Here is a 21,840-nt window from a genome sequence, read left to right on the forward strand (position 1 = left end):
AGAATACAAAGTCTCTATAATGTTAACTTTCATGATCTAGACGTTTTTCACAGTCCACTGCCATTGTTTGTGTCTCAGCTCTGTGCTGTTTTAAAATAATTTTTCGCAATGTACAGAGTTGTAGGACCGTGGTAAGAAGTAGTTGCGCGGCAGTTTTAGTTTACTACTTTTATTTACTTTGTGCGGTAAGCTTGGGGAGGCATGCCAGCCACTGCGCTGAGTTTGCTTCCGTATATAGCATTTGCTTTGACGGCACTCAGTCAAAGCGTAGTACCGGATCAACCCTGACCACATAGACACGGCCATGTGCCCGCACGGCACCCAGCGAATCACACAGGCGCCTGAGATTACCGAGCACTTCTAGTTTCTGTTAACCCAGAACGAAGGAACCAACCCCCTCGTGGGCGACAAAGGGGTAGGGTGAAAACGTTATTGTGATGACTCCAAGATGGCCTCACGGCACTTTCGGCCTGCTCATGGATGGGCCTGTATAATGGGCGTGTAAAATTGTGTAAATTTTCGAATTCCGCGTAATTTAACCAGAGAGAATCGACCATTTCATGTACCTGTCAATTCCTTTCAACACTCTACTGTTCACGAAATGCAAAGTCTCTATAAAGTTAACTTTCATGACCTTAATGTTTTTCACAGTCCATTGTCATTGTTTTTTTTTCTCAGCTCTGCGCTGTCTGAAAATAGTTTTTCACAACCTACAGTTCCTCCCTTTTCCGTCTTTCATGAAGGGTTCTACATAGTTGTGTTTATTGCCCTGAATTTTTCACTTCCTTTCTATGATCCTCATCTTGTTTTTTTGTTCTTCCCACTTTACGCCAATTTTTTTCCGTGTGTTTTGACTTTTCATTTAAATTTTCCGAATATTGACTTATTTTATTGTTGTTTGTCTTGTTTTATTTTCACATGTGCCTTCACAAAGACCTCACTGTTGTTCCAGGGCACGCTAAATAAATGATTGATTGATTGATTAAATTGATTGATTGATTGATTGATTGATTGGTTGATTGATTGATTGATTGATTGATTATTAAAGAATATCTAGACACTTGAGTTCTCCCAAACCTTTCGTCAAACAATACGCCAACAATACGTCAAACAGTACGCTCTTCCAGAACATGAATATGCGTGATTAGGAATAGAATGTCCAACTGTTTAAAAAAATTCCCTAAGCATCTACAACCATCGCCTAGAAATGTTTTAGGGTATCGTTCTAACACTGTTAAGTTATGAAACAGCACTGACCTTCTATTGTTCATGGTGTAAGGAGGAAGAACAACAATGTGCCGAAATGAGCCGCCCCCTTAGCCAGAAGAGCCGAGCGTGAGCTGTTGTGACCTGCCCTGTGACATTCGCACATGCCGGTTGTCGCCGCCCGCTTTCAGCGTCATCACCAGTAAATCCCGTACCATATCTTGCCCTCAACTGCTCAGTTGTATTAATTTCAGGATTGCTTGCAAGATGACTGAGGTGCGCTGGTGCAAGGTGCAAGAAGACATTCAGTGCGGATGCAAAGCATCAACTGTTGAACAGTCGAAAGAGGAATTAAACGGCATACACGTCGTAAAGACCAGTGAAATGCAGAGTATGGTGCTTTTAATATGACAAAAGAAAAGAACAAGTACAGATTATAGACCTAATATGCCGCAGATCGTACCCCCTTCCCCAATCCCTGCCGATCACACGCATTTACGAAACGTCTTATCCGACGTGCGACCGAATGAGCGAAGAAGACGTGCGTCGTCCACGAGCTAATATATTAGGTTCAGGTGGAGCGCTCGGGAGTACAAACAAAAATCGTCATGCGCTTCTATTTTCTGGAATAAGTCCATTAAGCCCGCCGTGAACAAAATGCTTGTAATAAAGGTTTGTTGATGCCGTACAGTTATCCTCTTCTGTAAATTCTGTAATGACATTTGCCACTCAAAACTCATAAACAATGATGGTGCCAATTTACGTCCCATTTTCCCCAGAATAATGTCCCTCAGGCCCAACCACCTGTCGTGTCAACTATACAACTTGGAGATATATTCCAAGAAAAGAGTTAGTATAAAAGCTCCCTTGCATCTCCCGGCCTTCCCCCTTGCTGCCTGCTGAGTGTACTGTCAGCTGTCACCAGTGTAGAAACACGAGTTATCCGCCTTCCTATTCTTCGCAAAGCTTTTATATCCGCACAGTGCTTCAAGAAACGCGTCCGAAAATAAGCAATAAGGGTGCTGCGCTATATTTACTCGCCACCTATGGCATTACTTACGGCAGTCGTGGAAGATAATAACTATGTAAAAATTAATGTAATAATTAACTTTTATACATTTATTTATTCGTTTGTTTATTTTCTCATTTGTTTTGTCAGATAAGGCAGGTGGTCGGTTCACACAGGAGGATCAAAGTCCCTCCTGCGAACAGCGCATTGGCGCTTTGGGAATTCCAAAAACCCGCCACTTGTGAAATACCGGCTGGTTTCGCTTTCACTGCTGAATGCGAAACCGAAAAGCCCAGCACACTTCGATGATTTCCCAAATGTACGAGCGTCTGAGCAAAAAACAATGCATCCCACTCACTTTGAAAGTAAGCGGGCGGCAACTGCCATAAAAGCACGCGTGGCACATGCAGGTACCCGAATTCAGAACTGGCCCCACTGCCATCATTGTCACGAACAAGCAGTGACGTTTGGTCGTCTGCTTGGGAATGCCGCTTCGGTAATCGGCGATAACGCTTTTTGCTGCAGTTTGATCAACCTTATAGTTCCGTGAAAAGGAATCGTACGTATCGCAGCGCCGGGAAAATTTATCCCAGGTTCGTCAGATGTCGTCGAAGTCAAAGGAACGCGATCATGCTCTTGCCAACTTTCGCCACAACGCCTTTTAAACCACAGAAACGAAACCACCATTACATGGTCAAGGGATGTTAAGCGACATTTTTGTCGCCAATTTACCTAAAAAAAACAGACTTGTTGCACAACATTTTCAGTTTTAGGAGAATAATTACCGCTAGGCAATAACGCACATACAAAGATATTACCGAATGCATTACTAACAATGTGCGCAAACTTCGATGTTTTGTAGTTGCCAGATTTTAATGTTCACAAAATACAGCTAATTGACAATATAAAACTCTTGGTACTACCACAATAATTATACACTGGAAACAATATTAATTTATAACTTGTGCTTAATTTTCTGCAAAATTTTCAATTTGTTTCAATGTTGCCTAGTTTTAATGAATAATTAAGCACATGGTTGCCTTTATTTTGAGCAAACTAAATAAGTAATAAGTTTTGTTTTATTGTTTAAGACTGCGTAAAATAAAAAATTTTCAAGGCTTTTATAGCACGTTAGCGTGCAGTGTTCGTTGTAATACTGTTTTAAAATTATACTCGCGGCACACGCAGTGTACACGCGGCACACGCGACCTTGCTACGCGACGCGCCTGTTCCAAAATGACTAGTCTGAAACTTCCCAAACGGAAATATCACTTTGTACGGTTTCATTGTGAACACCACGCTCGTCAAGTTCTATTTGCGCTAGTTCTGCAAGTCATCTGTCCGGTATGTACACTTTGCCAAGCACAGTGAATATCATTTGCGAGTCGCAGCCTTGGGTAAACTATTATCACTTCGAACATGTGTTTCCCAAGCTTGTTATGAAAAAAACACCATCACTAATTGCGCATCTCCGGCGTCTACGCCGAAAAAGACGCCAATAAATTCTCATCTAGAAAACCACCACCACTGTGCCTTCTCTCAGTTCTAGGACTCCCATTCGACCTGTAGGGTTCTTCCCACCCCAATATCAGTAACTTTACCGCATATCTGCTGCTATCGTATCGCAGTCATGAAAAAAAAAGAACTGGCAAAAGGATGTGTCTTAAGTTCATTTTAATATAGATAACTGCAAGACAACTATGATATTTACAAGACAATTATGATTACAATGCGATAACGTTTCTCTCAAAAGAAACTTTCTGGAGATTCGTCTTTTTTTTAAAGTTTAGTTGCGGCCGCGTATATTTATAACTGAAGTTGAATAGCTAAACCTTTAAAACCCTGCAAATGCTCACTTTGTTGCACTAAACTGCAGCAAAAAGCAACAGTGATTACCCGGAAAGTACTGCTTCCTGACTTGAGAAAACATGTTTATTGTTTTGTTTAGCTTAGATCCCAGGGTCAACATTCTAACTGTAGTTCTATCCGCTATCTATTAGCTGAAGATGATGATTACATCGGACCGGAGGCTACGAGATTGCAATGCGAGGACCAATTGTTAACAACACAAAGCACAAGAGCGCAGCGTCTTAGTTTTTTTCAGAAAACGAAAGGAAATTCGTTCCATATATGCAGGTTTGCCCTGCATTACGTAGCTGTGCTGTGATTATGACAAGTTTCTCTTTAAACCATAGCTGTGTGCAGGGTTCCCCTTCAAGGGTGGAAGGGGGGAGCTTGGTCACAGTGCCCCCCCCCCCCCCCCGCACATTGTGTCAGTGTATAGGGCTGGCTTTGCCCCCTCCTATCGTCGCCATACATATTATGTTAATGTATGGGGCTGGCCCCCCTCCTGCCCTCCTCAAACAAGAAAACAAAGCAAAATTTTTACCATATTTTGTCAGATTTATCAATATTTACTTCAACTAAGACTTCCTGCAATACTCATCTCCAAAAACTCAGTCGTGTTTATTATATACTGTTTGTGACATATACCACTCACACTAACTGTGGTTCCACATTAGAATCAGGATTTTGGTTTATAGTTTGCATTCTGGGTATGGCACGAGATTTTCAAGACATAGCATTCGCACTCATCAGTTCAGCGTGTGAGCCACACATGGTTATGTAACACTTTCCATATCCTATTTTAAAATAGCCTACTTAAGCATGTGAGTATACAGATTCTGGTTAAAGAGCACTTCATTGTAAAAAATCGGGGGCAAGGAGAGTGAGCAACAATGCACACATTAAATTGGATCAATCTAATTCAAAATAATGTTCAAGTATTAATTAACTCAGATAAGAACACCTCTTTTAAGAAAGTGCTTTCTCTAGTGATTGCGAACTAACCCCAGCTGAACACTTGACACTTGTTTTTTTTTTAGTGGCACTTTATATGCCGAAAGAAATGTGTTACCAAACTATTTTTTTCAGAAAAAAATGTTTTCTCTCTCCAAGTTCGATGTAAATTTCCACCACTTCAAGATCTTCAGATACGTAGATCTTAAAGATCTTCAAGATATGTAGTGAAAGTGAGTATTCATTCTGAGTTGTAAAAAATTTCATCTCTAGAAATTGGATATGTTATGTTTCATTATGAACTCTCCTATGTAGCTAAAACTTTTCTTCAGTTCCAATCAAGCAATTCACAATTCATTCCTTTATGGGATGCTTCCGCCACTTCTTTAATGTGCCGTTTTGCTTAGAAACATCTTGCGAGCATAATCATGCTAAGAGTTTGTCAACTGGATGATGCAAGTGATTTATATCGATGCCATGAATTACATAGCGCGTAGTTTAACAAATAAGATTGTGCAGCCATTTGTGCTGTTGAAACAAAACTAAGGTGACTCTACTGCATCCATCTAAATCAAACTTCACCACAAATTCATTCATGAACTAGGTTTATTCAAATTTAGTATATTAATATACTTTTAATCACCACTGAATGTAATGCTAGATGTTTCAGGCCTTCATCCTTAATAATTTCGCATCTCACGTACATTCTTCAGAAATGAGAACGGCTCCATAAGAAACAATAAGTGCTGCAAAAAAAAGCATTTTTCCATCAGAATACAAAGCAATTGACTCTTTGAGCAGGCTCTTCTGTTTTTGCTTTCTCAAGTACGAGATGCTTCTGTGAAACAGCATCAGCATTTACTCCTATAAAGATAATGCATATTTTATGGAGCATACAATAGTCCCATTTTGAAAGGATCGAACACAGTTCATAGAATATTCACAGTGCTCTAATAGACTCAAAAGGGCAATGGTTATTCAAGTAATCAATAAAATCTGGTTAGCAGATTTCTTGCCCTTTTTGGGGCTCATGTTTGGAGTGACCTAGCATTCTGCAATTACTTACACGACTTGCCGATTTGTAGTATATTAAATAAAAAAGTCCTTCTGGCAACCTGCTTAAACAGAACCTAGACGCATGTCACTAGAAACTTCATAGTCCACACTTGGTGTTTTTTTCTTTGTGAAGAGTCACATTGTGCCCAGTCATACTTCGTAATGTTTTACCTCTACAGCCCTTATATCTATGTACATTTCTTATTTGTCATATGTGCCTGAATACTAGGGTTCGCCTTCCAAAAATATTTTATAGAAACAAAACTTATTCACAAGCTTTATGGTCAAGGTAGTCCACTAGGATATCGAAATGACTAGGTAACAAATTCACTGCTAAAAAAAGAAAACCCCTTGCTGTATACTTTATTTCTGAAAGCATACTTTAAGATAATGTCTCGGGGGACCTATCTTTCTTAATGGCGATGTTAATTGGAACTAATGAGTGGATAATTCATAGAGTTCTCACTTTTTTCAAATATGCATTTAGTTTCTAAAGTAAATTGCTCAGATAATTTTTTGCAAGTTATGTTGTGAAAAACATATATATATATATATATATATATATATATATATTATATATATAATTTAAAGTTATGTTATGAAAAACATTACAAATATAGAGGCAATTTGCTCTTCACAGAATAGCTCCAATTTTCTCCTTCGACCCAACTGTCTGTCTTCACTAATTTGAAATTTAATTTAACTTTTTTAATTGCTGTCACAATTGATGTTTACACAGATGTTGGCTGTTGCAGAAAAAGCAATTAGTGAAGGAATATCTTATGACCAATATTTTAGGATTGTTGTACACATAATCCTATTTTTTATTCATTTTATTATTTCTTCATTTGTTGTATTGTATGTTCATTTCATATTCTTCATTCCTGATCATCTCTATTTCTTTTCAAATCACCTGTTTGAATAATTTATGAAAGCCCACAGGGGGTAATGAATTAAATATATTATTGAGATTATAGCTGCTAATAAGATACATTTCTCAAATTTAATTTTATTGCTTTTCTTGTGAAGAAGCAGGGTAACTATGGAGTTGTTTTTATTGTAGATGTCCGCTGAGGCTATTCACACATGCTCCAGGTATTTTTTGACATCTCAATGGTTATGTATGACTGCTGGTATCTGTTGAGTCGAATGCCATTAAATTTTATAGTATATGCAAGCAGCAGATTTTTGAATTCCTGAGACCCGTATTCACAAACCAGCCTTGGCTTTACCTCATGTTTTCCTCACGTCGTGAACTTACTTACAGCGCAACACCAGAAAAAATACAGGACAGGAAAGGAGGAAGGACTGGCCCAACTTACCGTCTTACTACAATATATTTTCCTCACGTTCCTGTACTCTCTACGTGTGTTATAAGGGCACAGAAATGGTAACAGGGTAAAAGATGACAACAAGATTTGTTCATGCATACGGGCCTACTTTGTATATAAAGCGCAATAAAGGCTCAAAATCGATAAGGAAAACTCGAGGTAAGGTTGAGGTTGGTTTGTGAATACAGGCCTAAGTGATATCAGTAATCCCTTGAACAGAACCCTTTTCAGAAGCCAACTTGGCCTCTTGTGTGTTTTTTTATTTTGTTTTACATTAACTTTGCAAATATTTGAACACTATAAAAAGGAACTTACCCTTTTTTGTTTATTACTGTAATCTTGTTTTTTTTTTAGCTCACTGGTACACCTGACTACGTGGTGTGCGGAGTCACAATAAGTTTATATTATGAATTCCCTCGGTCTTTAATCAAATCAACTGTTATGAGGTCGTCTCCAGTAACTCCTTCAGGTTATATGTTGCATGCAGCTTTATTAACCTCATCAGTAGCTACCTGTGGAACTGCATTGTTCCAATCGACTTGGATTTCAATAAAGATTAGATAACCACCCTTACTCAAGTTTTAAAATGATTCTGTACGACACAGAGTTTATTCTTGTTGACAAGCTTTGATAGTTCGAAAACTTCTCTTAAGCCTAATGATGTGATATATGCCTTCGTCTTTTGTCCTTTCTTATAGAGTGTCTTCTGCTCTAAAGAAAGGTTGCTCACTTCTTGTTTTGTGTTTTAGCTTCTATTTCAATTTCTGCTTCCAGAATCGGTTTAATTAATGTTCTACTCACTTCCTCCATACCTCCTCGTTGTTTTAAAGCACTGTTTGTGTCCTTGAGAGCAATCCTAAATTCGCCTGGTTTTACCCTCACTGTATCTGTGTAAACCTGTTTCATAGTAATATTTTTTTGCATGTTTTCTTAAGGTCATCCTCACTAAACTATGATCACTATGCTTTATTGTGCTAATTACTCTTTTTTTTCTGCATAATGCCTGGGCATGGTCATCACATATAGTTTAATCTGTTTTATTTTTTGCTTTCACCTTAAGGCCTGTCCATGTCCACATTAAATTTTTATGATTCCTGAAAAAGGTAATAATAAAATACAAAGTACAGCTAAATTTCAGCATTGGTCCTATTTTATTTCAGCATCTCTGGTGCTACTGATACCAACATTACCAACTGCTTGTTGTCCTTCTCTTTGTCTTCATACTTTTCTATTCAAGTCTTCAATGACCATGGCACATCGGGCTCATGCCTTTTTCACTGCCAATTGAACATTCTCTTAAACTGGTGTACTTCATCATTGTCATGACTGGACATTGAAGTGTATGCCTGTACTACTTTCGATTTCTTTCCTATTTTGTTTCACCAAGGCACTTGCTCCTCTTTTTTAGTTATTAGTGCATTGTACAGAAGATTTAATCAGTGTTGTCCATAATATCCTTGGAAATACATAACCAGCCCACAATATATTGTTTCTCATCAGGGGGCAAACAGGCTTATTATGGAGGAATAATAAACTTCAAAGAGGCTACATGGTTAATCCCTGGTGGAGCCCTTTTGGAGAACCTGTACTATCGTGCGGCGGGCGCGCCGTACGGAGAACAAAGGGCAAGGCGCTGAAGCGCCAGCCGACAAGGAGTACGCAGCAGCCGGTAGCCAAGTAAGAACTCTTTTATTATATACAATGCCGCGCAAATATACACAGAGTAGTGCTACATGAGGGCAAAAATACTTAACATAAAACTGGCAACAATAAAACAGAAACCGAAACACACCACAGAATCCCACAGGTCGTCGTAGCTCACCCCGCCTTGTCTGAGGTTACCATGTCAGCTCCCCAGTGCCAACATGCCCATTAGGCAGTACTCTGAATGCCTCAGTTTTCAAAACCTCATCACAAAGGCAATCAAGTTAATGCTTCCTATTAGCGCATGTTAATGCTCCCTTGAGTGCATCTGTTACTCTAACCTTGCCCAAGAGAGTACCGGTGCATTCAATGCTGCCATGTTCAGTTTCTGGCAGTGGCTTTGTACTAATTCACTGGCTAGTTGCCCTCTACTGCAAAACGTTTCCAGCCATCGTTATGTGTTCTGCAGCAAGCAACTGGAGAGCTAAGGCCAGAGTTTTGAAGCGTCAGATGGAATGTGGTGGCCAGTAGCACCACGAATATCAATTCCTGTTTTGGTGAATGGGGTAAGCCGTAGAGATGTAGCACAAGTGTTGCTCTTCAGGTGCCCAACATGTTCAATAGGCCACCTATATAGGAACAGTTACCAACTTAAGGGTGCCCAGCTCGGTAGTGAAAGGGAAAAATAATAAAATGAGAATTTTAGCTTTAAATGTGTTACTTTTTACGTTACAAAATGAAACACTCATGCAGCTGTGGTTAAAGCTTGCAGCAGGAGAAATAAACAAAAGACTGCACCCATTGCTGCTGGGCATATCGATTTATATCTGTACATGAAAGATATATTATTTTCACACAAGCAAGATATCACCAGTGATATTAAAAGCCAAAGTCACTTTGGCACAGTTTTCTGAGCAGCTAAAGCATCTTTTTAGAGAAGCAATCAACCTTTTGAAGCAGTTACCAGGACCTATATTATAAAGCAAATATTTAATCCTCTAATCTGGAGCATTGTACCTAGTGTAAACAAAATACACCTATGCCTGCATTCATGTATGCTTAATTTAGAGTGCCCCTGAAGATTAAACTACCTTACTGATCTCCATTTTCCTGTGAACAGCCCTAGGTTTTTTTGATTCCTTGACCTCAGGCAAACCTGATATACACTGCATATTGTAATTCGTTGGAATCTCTCTGATGTTTTATTTGCAGTACTAAAAGCACGAACTGTGCCTTGTCGAATCAAAAATAACTATATTTGAGATGTTATTTGCTTTCACTACAAGCTACGTATTCAAGTTGTGCGGTGGAGCCCATGGAGTCACACTTGAATTGAATCTTTTAATTCAATCTTTATTTTCATGTTTCAGATTCCATGAAGGATAGTGGGAGTAAAAGCTGTATTAAAAGAGCTTGACTAGCTCCCGCTAGTCAAGCTGGTACCGGTACGTGTCGTAATTAAAATCATTCAGCCCCTGCATCATCGTATTCAAACTGACCAGGCAGTAGCTTACACGTTCTACTCGCCGTAAGACTTTTTTTTTCTTAGCCAGATTTCCCGATCCACGGGCCGATTAACACTTCTTTGCTCGTATATAGTCTCAGTGTGGCATTGCGCGATTTTGAGAGCTTGCTTCGTAGCTATTCTGTGCAACGCCAGCCTAGTAGTTGATGTACTTCACGTCGATAAGAAGGCACCACTGTATTGTATACGCGATCATGCATCTAATGTGTGTAATTCCAGCGCGTGCACAACACACAGTGAGCGCACAGTGTACAATACATACACACTTAGTCCGGTAACAAGAAAAGTTTGTTGTCCTTTCGTATGAACGACACAACTTCTAAAAACACGACACGATGCCTACAACAGCAAAAACGAAAGTTTGCGTGTGTCCTCAGTTAAAACAATGAGTAAGAACCAACAGAGCATGCAGCTGAGAGCTCCGCATGCAAATACCATAACAGTAAAGCGAACATACGTGAAAAGTGCCACTAAGTACATCAGGCAGTGCACACGATTCATACCGAGTATACACTACAGCTGAACATCGCAAAGCTTTCCTAAAAAACGCACAAAAGAAGCAGCACTCGTAAATTAACTCCCCGCTGGCAGAGAACACCTACCACTTCTCCGACCTTCCTCCATGGTTGCGGTGGCAGCTCGCCGGAAATCGCGAAGAATTTATCTGCTTCTCCACTAGGAGGCAGTGCGAATGTTTGCGATGCAACAGCTTCACGAATATGACGTCATGGCCTCTTGTTAGTTTTTCCTTCCTCCATGGGTTGCCTGTTGCTGATGACAGTAGCGATTCACTGCCTTCCTTTTTGGTTGTTTAAACCACCTTGTGTGTGTGTGTGTGTGTGTGTGTGTGTGTGTGTGTGTGTGTGTGTGTGTGTGTGTGTGTGTGTGTGTGTGTGTGTGTGTGTGTGTGCGTGTGTGTGTGTGTGTGTGTGTGTGTGCGTGTGTGTGTGCTTCTTTTTTTGGGGGGGGGGGGGGGGTGCGTCCTAGATGTACTACCCATGGACAAAATATTGGATCTCAGAGGCTGCAATCCGATCCCAAAGTTATTTAGGTGCACTGTCGATTTGGCCTAAAGAATCCGCTGCTGCTTCCCTGTCGTAACTCGACCGCGGTCGGGCGTTCGAATTAACCCAAGCAGGGCCGAATTTGTGCAAAATAATAAGTTTTCAGTTATAGAACAATGTACATTTTGGACGGGACCAGACGCTGTGGCCAAATTAATGAAAATTCCAAATTAATGGGGGTTGAATTAACGAGATTTTACTGTAGTTCTAGACTATACTTTTATAATGAACTTTCAGTTATAATAAACTTATTTCATATAAAATTCAACTTTGGTATAAAGAAGTAGAGTGTACCTCTTATTATATTTGCTGTGATGAAACTGCATAACTAGGCTGTGAGTCAGTGGCCTAACCAGGGGGGCGGGGCAAGGGAGTCCCTTGCCATAGGCATCACTCTGGAGGGGGCGCCGAACGGAGTCTACTCAACATGCCCTCTGGGGCTTGCTGAGGGCCCAAACGGCGTGCTGACGCCCCTCGCCCAGTGAAAGGTTCAGGTTTAAAATCATTGAAGACATGCCATCAAACTGTTTCAACACTCCATCCCTCACCTTTTTCTCCTGTAGTACCACCCTTGAGGCCAGAGGCTAAATGGTGCTCCTGTCCTTCAACAAACGAAACACAATCATAATTATGTGGGCCCTTGCATTCTGGGAACATGCGGCTCATATGAGCAAGAAGCCTGTGGCTCTTTCTCATAGACAAGCCCGTAAAAAGCAATAAGATAAATAGGTTGGTCTAAGCCTGTTTCCACATATCCTGGGTAGTAGACAGAAACCTATTTCTGGAGTTCTGACTTCTCTATATTGGTCATCTGGCATATGTTTGTATCTGTGCACATGTATCATCGTCATCAGTTTGACTACGTTCCCTGCACGACAAAGGCCTCTCCCATGATCCACTAGTAGATTCGGTCCTGTACTTGCTACTGTCATTTTGTACCCACAACCTTCCTAACCTCATCTTCCCACCTAACTCTCTGTCTCCTCCTAACCCCTTGCCTTCTCTGGGAATCCAGTCAGTTATCCTTAATGACTAGCGGTTATCCTGCGCACGCGCTACATGCCTGGCCTATGTCCATTTCTTCTTCTTGATTTCAGCTATGATATCCTTAACCCCGGTTTGTTCCCTGATCCACTCTTCTCTTCTTGTCCTTTAAGGTTACACCTACCATTTTCCTTTCCATAGCTCGCTGCGTCGTCCTCAAATTAAGCTTAACCCTATTTGTAAGCCTCCAGATGTCTGCTCCGTAAGTAAGTACCAGGAAGGTGCAGGTGTTAGATACCTTCCTCTTGAGGGATAGTGGCAATCAACTAGCCATGATTTGAGAGTGCTTACAAATTGTGCTCCACCTCATTCTTATTCTTCTAGTTACTTAAATCTCGTGGTCCAGCTCCACAATAATTACCTGTCCTAAGTAGACGTAGCCTTTTACAATTTCAAGTGCACTATTACCTTAATTTGAAAACTTCAAGTGCACTATTAGATTAATTTTAGGCCTAACTTCCTGCTTTTCTTGTCTAATTCAGTAATCGTGAGTTGATGAGTTGCAATTCGTCCCCTAAATTGCTCAGCAATGCAATGTCATCAGCGAAGTGCAGGATACTTTCCATTAACTCTTATCCCTAACCCTTTCTGAAAACCTCCTGTAAGCACGCGATAAACAGCATTAGGGAGATTGTATCCTCTTGTCTTACACCCTTCTTGATTGGTATTCTGTTGCTTTCTTTATGAAGCACTATGATGGCAGTTGATCCTGTGTAGATTTCTTTCAGGATGTTTATATATGCTTTGTCGATGCCCTGATTCCGCAGTATCTGCATGACTGCTGAGATTTATACTGAATCTAATGCCTCCTCCTAATCTATGAAGGCCATATGCATAGTGGTTGGCTATATTCTGAGCATTTCTCTATTACTTGATTAATAGTATACATGTGGCCGATTGTTGACTAGGCTGTTCGAAATCCTGCATGTTCCTTTGGTTGATTGAATTCTAATGTTGTCTTAATTCTGTTAGAAATTACCTTTGTATATAGCTGGTATATGACAGAGAGCGAGCTGATCGGCTTGTAATTCTTCAAGCCCTTGTCATCTCCTTTTTATGTATTAGGATGATGTTAGCATTCTTCCAAGATTATGGCTCCCTCCCCGTCAGGAGACACTTCGTGAACAGGGTGGCTAGTTTTTCTAACACAATCTGTCCTATATATTTCAGCAGGTATGATGTCACCCGAACCTCACCAGCAGCTTTGCCTCTCTGCATTCACTCCAAGGCATTTCTGACTTCTTCTGTCATTACTGGCGGGATCACATCTGGGTTACTGCTAGTTCTTACATTATGGTAGTGGTTGTCTCGGCTACTGTACAGATCTCTGTGAAGCTCCTCTGCTGTTTTAACTATCCTATCCATATTGGTAGTTACTTTGCCTTCCTCGTCTCTTAGTGCATACATCTGGTTTTTGCGTATCTCAAGTTTCCTCTCTTTGATGCTTCCTTTGTTCCTTAGAGCGTGCTCAATTCTCTCCATGTTATACCTTCTTACATGAATACCTTACGCATATTGATCAACTTCGAAAGCTTTGCCAGTTCTATTGTCTGTTGTGTTTGAGACTTTTATGCTCTGACATTTCGTAATGAGATTCTTTGTCTCCTAGGACAGCGTGCCAGTGTCCTGTCCAACTACTGTACCTCCAACTTATACTGCACACTCGGTAATGATACTTGTCAGATTGTCATTCATTGCATCAATGCTAAGGTTGGTTTCCTCGATAAGAGCCGAGTATCTGTTCTGAAGCGAGACTATGAATTCTTGTACATTTCTTCTCAGTGCTAGCTCATTGATTGGCTTCTTGCGTATCAGTTTCTGTCGTTCCTTCTGCAAGTCTAGGAAAATTTGAGACCTTATCAATCTATGGGGACTACATCCTATCTTGCCAAGCACTTGACATCCTGCACAATGCTTGGGTTTGCACTCAGTATAAAGTCTCTTTCCTTCTTACTTTTGCCATTATCTTTCCTTCTTACTTTTGCCATTAGGGCTCCTTCATGTCCACTTACGGTTCCTTTAATTTGGTAGAAGGCATTCAAGATCTGTAAATTATCGCATCCCATGAATCCTACTAATAACTCCCTTCTGGCATTTCTAGTACCAATGCCATAATTTCCTACTGCCTGGTCTCCAGCCTGCTTTTTCCCTTCCTTAGAATTGAAGTCACCCATCAGTATAGTATACTGTGTTCTTACCCTACTCATTGCCGATTCCATGTCCTCATAGACGCTGTCAACTAGCGCGTCATCATGGAAAGAATGTAGGCACGTAAGCCTGTAACACCTTCATTCGCTAATTCCTATTGAGTTTAATATTGATACCTATCACGCTTTCATTAATGCTATATTCTTCTATGTTACCAGCTAAATTTCTGTGGATAAGGAACCCTACGCTGAGTTCTCTTCTGACAGCCAAGCCATACTAGCAAAGAACGTGCTCATTCTGTAGCACTGCACAGGCCTCATCTGTCCTCCTAACCTCACTGAGCCCTATTACATCCCATTTAACACCCTCTAGCTCTACGACTAGTAGAGCTAGGCTTGTCTCACTAGATAAGGTTTTAGTGTTAAATGTTGCCAAAGTCAGGTTCCAATGACGGCTTGTCCGGACCAAAAGATTCTTAGCATCTTCTGCTGCTTTGCAGATCTGACCGCCACTGAGGACTCAGGGCCATGTGTTAATTGATGTATGCATGTGGGAGGTAGTGGCCAAATGCTGCACCAGGGGGGCCAATCCTTCTCTGGTGAGGGAGTGCGTTGCCGGCGGTGGTCACTGGTGATGCCGCCCCCCAGACCTCTTAATGCAATTCCATCATCACGCGGATTTGTTTTTTTAATACAGTTGGGAACTGCTTGCCACTGGGATTCGAACCACGAACCTCTTGCACGCGAGGCTGATACTCTAACCACTACGCCGTCGCTGCTATTGAAGGACATGTATATACATACACAAGCGTAATAATATCCGCACGGTGGGAGGTGGAACCTCCCTAACCTTCTTTCTAGCCTCGCCACGGATCTGATCTCTTGAAATGTTCATTTTCTTTCGGTTTGGCTGAAACAACGTTGGTTCATCCGCACGTACATAACCCTTGTGATAATAGGAAAGGGCAAGCGTTGTCCACGGTCTTATTGTTGAAAAGTTGTGATCAAAAAGCTCTTTGCCAACTCATCAATTATGTCAGCCTCCAAGATTACGGCGAGATTTCATGGGCAGATATGGGAATCGAAAGACCAAAGGATAAAACTAAGTATAGGCTATTCTGCAAGACTGCATTATTATCCTTGTAAGTGACAAACTTGTTCACAGACTGCTTTCTTCGGTCAAACTGCGTCGCCCCTACTGGTTTTTTTCTGTATATTGGTACTTTCCCCCTAACATTTTTTTTTATCAGCGTGCGTAGGTTGGGGTTGCCTATGAGGGATTGCATGTCCGAAGTAATTCTTTTTTCGAAGACTTCAAGGTGTTTGCCTCTTCTGATAGAGATAAAGAAGCCACGTGTGAAGTCAATGTCGCTCACTAAATTGACATTTCTGTCACCGGTTCGCAGATAAAGTCGCCTTCTCGGATGTGCATGCATGGGTCTTTGGCTAATTACTCCTTCCAAGCTAGCTTTATCAGCCATGCGTCGTGGTGTTCATTATCCTTGGGAAAAAAAACCATAAATGTGAAATTGCACTCTGCTCTATTTCATGTGCGATGCACAAATTGTGGCACACAGCACCACCGAAAACATTGGTCATGCTTTCTTAGCTTTTGTTGTTTCTAGATGCCAGTGCAGAAGAACTGGTTGTGAAAGGAGGCTGCATGAAGGGGTAAACTCTGAGAAAAACACTGCTCGGGCTACTGACTAGCTGTCTGAGCAAGGTTCTGTGAAGCAAGGTGGTATCACGTGATTGTAATGTTGTAGCATGTCGACTCCTACACCCCTGTCTGCAATGGTGGGCCTCGTGTAAAATAGCATGAAAGAGATACAGGAATCATAGTTGCAATGGGGAATTATAATATTATGAATGCATTCATGTTGTTAATACTCTGAACTGAGCTTTACCAAGTAAGAAAAATTCCAGGAGCTGAAAGACATATACATGTACCATCGACATTAAATTAAATGCAAATAGTGACAAGTATTGGAAACTGTATAGTGCGCTCCATCTAGTCATCACCATTGATAGGTGCGCATCAATTTTATTTGGCAGCACTGCGCATGGCCATGGTGATTACTCGACGAGACGCACTAGACAATCGCGTATGCTTGCGGCTGTTCGTGTTTTGTTTGATGCCGATAATACTAATGCTCCTTTCCATTTGTCTCAATGATCACAAATGTAGTTAAGCCGTGATTCGCCGAGAGCCATCTATTTTGATATGTTCCTCATTCATTTTGTTTTGATTTCTTGCTTCTGCCGGAGAGCGTATTGGCAATAACAGCATCCAGGTGTAGTTTGACTCTGGTAATATCGACGTCGGTTAAACAAGCAAGCGACTGATTTCACCCGTGTTCTGCCACTGTCCTACAAAAAATTATGGGGCTTTGATGGTATTGATCTCATGGTACATTCCTTCTCATTGGTACCCTCCCACCTGCTCTTCGAACGGGTGCCGTATTCCAGGAGCGGATTAAGTGGCTTTGCACGGCTCTGCTCTCACTGCTCTTCCCCGATTCTCTTCATGACGTGGCCCCTCTGCTTGATTCCTCCAAAATGAAAATGGCGTTATTAAAAACTAACAATATAAACATGCACATACATAAACAGTATTCGGCAACAAGATGCCGTAAAAAAAAACGCTTTGCTTTCAGTCGGTTGGAGCCAGGCTTCAAAAGACCAGTTAATGACGATGGCTTTCACCACCATCATTAAAAGTGCATGTACAGACACTATCGCTGCTGCCGCCACAAGAGCATGAGGGATCCTCGCAGACTCAATGAAATTCAATCCTACTTCCAGGTGGTGATCTTCGGTGTAAAGTTGAAAGTCTGCACCCAGATTAATCGTGGCAATCATGAAAACTGCGGCATCACTCCACCACGGCCAAGTAGCGGCTGATTGAATGCGTGTGGTGACGTGTGATGGCACTTTTTTATTGACTGAGAGATATCTGATTTGTGACAGAGGGTACAGTATAGAAAACCATGCATATAAGGACAGGTACACAAAGTAGGCAAAGTGTAAACGGCACCCTTCTACAAGTGTTGTTTAAAAGCATTTGCAGAGAGTTTGCTCACGACCTTGGTAAACCATGTGGGGTAGAATGTGTGCCCAGTCACCCTTTCCCTTTTACGGCTGCACGACAGCCTACTAGTTGCGGGGACATCACTGTCCCTTCAGACACAAGTCGATAAGCCTCTTGAGAAGGGATGGAACACCCCCGCAGCCGGCGCTCTCAATCACCCTTTCCCAGCACATGGAACAGGTTTCCCCTCCCTCAGTGAGGGATTGTATTCTTGTCAAATAAGGGAAACCGGGATGGTAAAAAAACCAGCGTGCCGACAGTCAGACGCTCTCTCTGGCACCGGCGACGAAAAAAAGAAGACGAACCCGAAACCTCCTGCGAGCCAAGGACGACAACGACGAAAACGTGAGCGCCTACCCTTGTTACCCGCAGTCTCTCTATGCGACATTTACGTGTTATTGCTAACGTATAGCAATAAAGTGTTGTTGACCTAGCCTGCTGCCTTATTCGCCTGAACCCGTGTAGCCGCAATGAGACAAGCTATGAATAGGGGACGTTATTTGTGCATGGTTCAACATTGTACGTCTGGAACATTAGCTAGGCTTCTGCGTCAGCCATACATAGGATGGACCCCCTACATGTGGCGCTCAACATAACAATTTTGGGCAACGCGGGCAACTACCGACACTCCTCCACATGTAGGACAACAGGCATGTTGGAATTACAAGATTTGTCAATGCTGCCTGATGTCGCCTCACAGAGTGGCGATTCTTTGGCTAACGTGGGGGCACTGTTAGGACTTTCTGACAGTGCACATTTTGGTCATTTCATGCGGGATGACCAGGAAGGTGCAAAGACAGCGTTAGAAGAGATATGGCCTACGACGGAAAGCGCCACGCCAGGCACTTCGTCACCTCGCGACGTCAACAGAGAGGCGCCGCGACTAGTTGCTCCGAAACAGGCCACAGCTGTAGGCGAGTCTGCAGGCAACAGTTTGCCCCCGAGCGAGGTACTCTTACAGAATGCGCTGTCAGTTATGCAAAGCCTGGCGAGCGCCCAGCAGAACACAGCACAGGCCCCCGTGCAGACTGTGCGACCACGTGTCAAGGTAGACATGCCTACCTACACGGGTTGCCACGACTGCAAGAGCGCCAACGAGTATCTCGACAGGTTGCTCCACTATCAGCAGGCGACGGGGCTCTCTGACGCCGAACTTCTCGAGCGCGTGGTACTGATGTCGCTCACGGAGCAAGCGGCTCGATGGTACCGCCTAATCAGACATCGTGCCCGCACGATAGAAGAGTTCCGTGGCGAATTCTTACCGGCTAATTATGAGTGGCGTTTGGGAAGGGAATTGGAGCTATGCACCCAGCATTCGAAAAAATCCTTGCTAGGATCCCAGTACCGTGTTACTTCCTGCGTAGCAGGCGGAAACAACTCTCCACGGCAGGCTGTGTTTGATATGCTCGACGCGAGGTGTTTGCGCGCAACACATGTGCGATTGTTAAGCTGCTTTTTTTTTCTGTGTCGACTTTCACCAAGCAAATGGAGAGTCGAAAAGAAAAAAGGTGCCGCCGGAACAGCTCGGACAAAAAAAACGCTCCTGCCTACGGATCACCCACCCAACACCATCCATGTCGGCATCACGGCCCCACCCAACCAAGCAACGCCACTTCTGACCTACCCCATCACCCTCATCACCGGGCCTTTACGCAAGAGGCGCCAGGGTGACCAACCGCCAGACCAGCCGGGAGAGCCAGCTGCCTCGGAGCCACTGTCACAAGGACGAGCCTACCTAGCTGACCCGTGGTTGTCCGGTACCCTTATGGCCTCTGCTACCTCGAGGCCATGGCATGGCACGCCGAAGATGAGACTCCTGAGCATGCCAGACCAGCGCAGCCGTGACCTGATGCTGCAGCCCAGACTGTGCTGGAGAGGACAGCCTGGGGCCAGTGTTGAACAATTACCTGTCAACAACTGGCAACCCTCAGTCACCGCTAGCGACCTGAGTGGCGGGGGTCAACGTGGTGCGGTTCAGACCAGAGTGCTACGGGCACCGGATCCACGGTGGCAACAACGGCGGTGACAGCAGTGGCAGTAACGGCAGCGGAGGTGACAGCGGTGGTGATGACTGGCCATGATGAAAGTGGGTACGGCAACAGTGTTGGTAGCTACTTTAGATGCAGTGGCAACAAATGGGCGCACCTGCGGCAGAGGGCCACCCGCAGGAGCGCACGGATTGGGACCGATCATCCTAGCCTTCCTCGATATTGAATAACAAAATATTCTGATGTTTCAGTCTCTGTCGTTCGGGGGCCTTCTTCAGGGGGGTAGGATGTCGGGGAGCAAGTGCGCCCAGCCACCCTTTCCCTTTTACGGCAGCACGACAGCCTAGTTGTGGGGATATGACTGTCCCTTGGAGACACGAGTCAATAAAGCCTCTTGCGATGGGATGGAACATCCCCGCCGCTGGCACTCGCGATCTCCCTTTCCCGGCATATGGAATGGGTTTCCCCTCCCTGGGAACGTATTCTCGTCAGGGAAGGAAAACCGAAACAGTGAAGAAAACCAGCGTGCCAACAGCCAGACACTCTCTCTGGCACCAGCGATGAAAGAAGAAGGTTGAACCCAGAACCCCTTGCGAGCCAAGGACAACAACGTCTAAAGTGTAAGCGTCTACCCTTGTTACCTGTAGTCTCTCTTTGCAACATTGCTAATGTATAGCAATAAAGTGTTGTTGTTGACATAGCCTGTTGTCTTATTCGCCTGAGCCCGTGTAGCTGCTATGAAACAAGCTACGTATAGATGACGTTAATCGTGTGCGGTATGACTGTGTGCTGCTAAAACATTAGCTAGGCTCCTGCGTCAGCAGTACATAGGACGGACCGCCCTACAACCACTAGATTAAAGAAAGTGCCAAACTCTCATTACCTAATCACTCTTACTCTTGTAGAGAATAGTTCTGCAAGTGTCGAATGTCGGGTGCATTTATGTAATACAATCTTTTAAATATGGCCAGCTTTTGATGCAGGTTTTGTTATGGAATTCTTAATTTACAAAATACTGTCTTTTATTGATTGTTTCTACAGGTTGCTGATTGAGTCACAGCAACACATGTGGCGCTAAACAGGATGCCCCACAAGTCTGACGTAGCACTTAAGTACTATGTAGCTTTTAATGAAAACTTCAGTTTTTCGTTTACTCCACACCTCTTTTCTTCATTCAGAGCAAGAGTCTCATTCTAGTAGACTTGATGGCTCCACGGATCTCTACTAGGGGGGCTGGATGGTGCATCGAGCGCGTGGTTGAAGCCACCGGAAGACGCCGTTGGTGTCTGGAAGCCACAGCCATGAACAATCACCTGCTGCGGCCTGTAAAGAGCTGCGGCCTGCTGGCCTGTAGAGAGCTGCAAACTTTGCAAATCGACCAGAATTATTGTCTTGAAAACATTTTATGCATAAGTACATCAAAATTATATTCCTTTTTATGCATCCCGTGAGGAGATGATGGTATTTGACCGCCTATTTTTTATGGAGGCGCATTGAAGGTGTTTGGTTTTTTATATGCAGTTTCCCGTGCTCGAGATTTTAAATATACGAAAAGTGGGCCAGTAATTTAAAAAGCGACAACTGGACACCGTTTCCAGGAATCAGTTTTTGCAGCGATCATTTTGCAGAGTGATGTTTTGATCCCTCGGTTCCAAAATCTCATCTTCGAAACGATGTCATCCCAACGTTGCTTTTTTTCTCAAATCACTCACAAAAGACAAACATTTGTGCTCCTGGCTACCATTGCACTCATTTCTCCTTTTAAAGACGATAGGTTTTCTTAGATACCTTCGACAGAAAAACTTTGGTCTGTCTGTCTGTCTGCACATTTGTCTGTTTGTCTACCCTTAACGACAAACGGCCGACCCCATACGCAGCGCCCACCAATATTGCTCAAGGTTCAGCGTTTATACTTTAGTGATTGTCAATTAAAAAG

At 42.8% G+C, this 21,840-nt stretch overlaps 1 protein-coding gene and 1 long non-coding RNA gene across 4 annotated transcripts in view; one reads left to right on the forward strand and one right to left on the reverse strand.

Moving 5' to 3' along the window:
• Positions 1–3,424: 3,424 nt before the first annotated feature.
• Positions 3,425–21,300, forward strand: LOC142775959 (uncharacterized). Of its 2 annotated transcripts, none has more exons than XR_012887183.1 (4): positions 3,425–3,559; positions 5,150–5,247; positions 8,902–9,078; positions 21,083–21,300. It is a non-coding gene; the product is annotated as an uncharacterized LOC142775959 (long non-coding RNA). The 2 variants fall into 2 exon arrangements; XR_012887182.1 differs by lacking the exon at positions 21,083–21,300 and adding an exon at positions 10,416–10,607.
• Top3alpha (topoisomerase 3-alpha) overlaps positions 21,058–21,840 on the reverse strand; it is a 119,234-nt gene continuing 118,451 nt past the window's right edge. Inside the window, exon 19 of one of the 2 annotated variants that reach the window (XM_075878575.1) lies at positions 21,058–21,269. In XM_075878575.1, the coding sequence (XP_075734690.1) occupies positions 21,214–21,269 (56 nt within the window). In that variant the 3' untranslated portion in view covers positions 21,058–21,213. The remainder of the gene's footprint in view (positions 21,270–21,840) is intronic. The other variant, XM_075878574.1, reaches the window with a different exon arrangement.

This window comes from Rhipicephalus microplus, chromosome X (genome assembly GCF_043290135.1).
Source record: "Rhipicephalus microplus isolate Deutch F79 chromosome X, USDA_Rmic, whole genome shotgun sequence".
Lineage (NCBI taxonomy): Eukaryota > Metazoa > Arthropoda > Arachnida > Ixodida > Ixodidae > Rhipicephalus > Rhipicephalus microplus.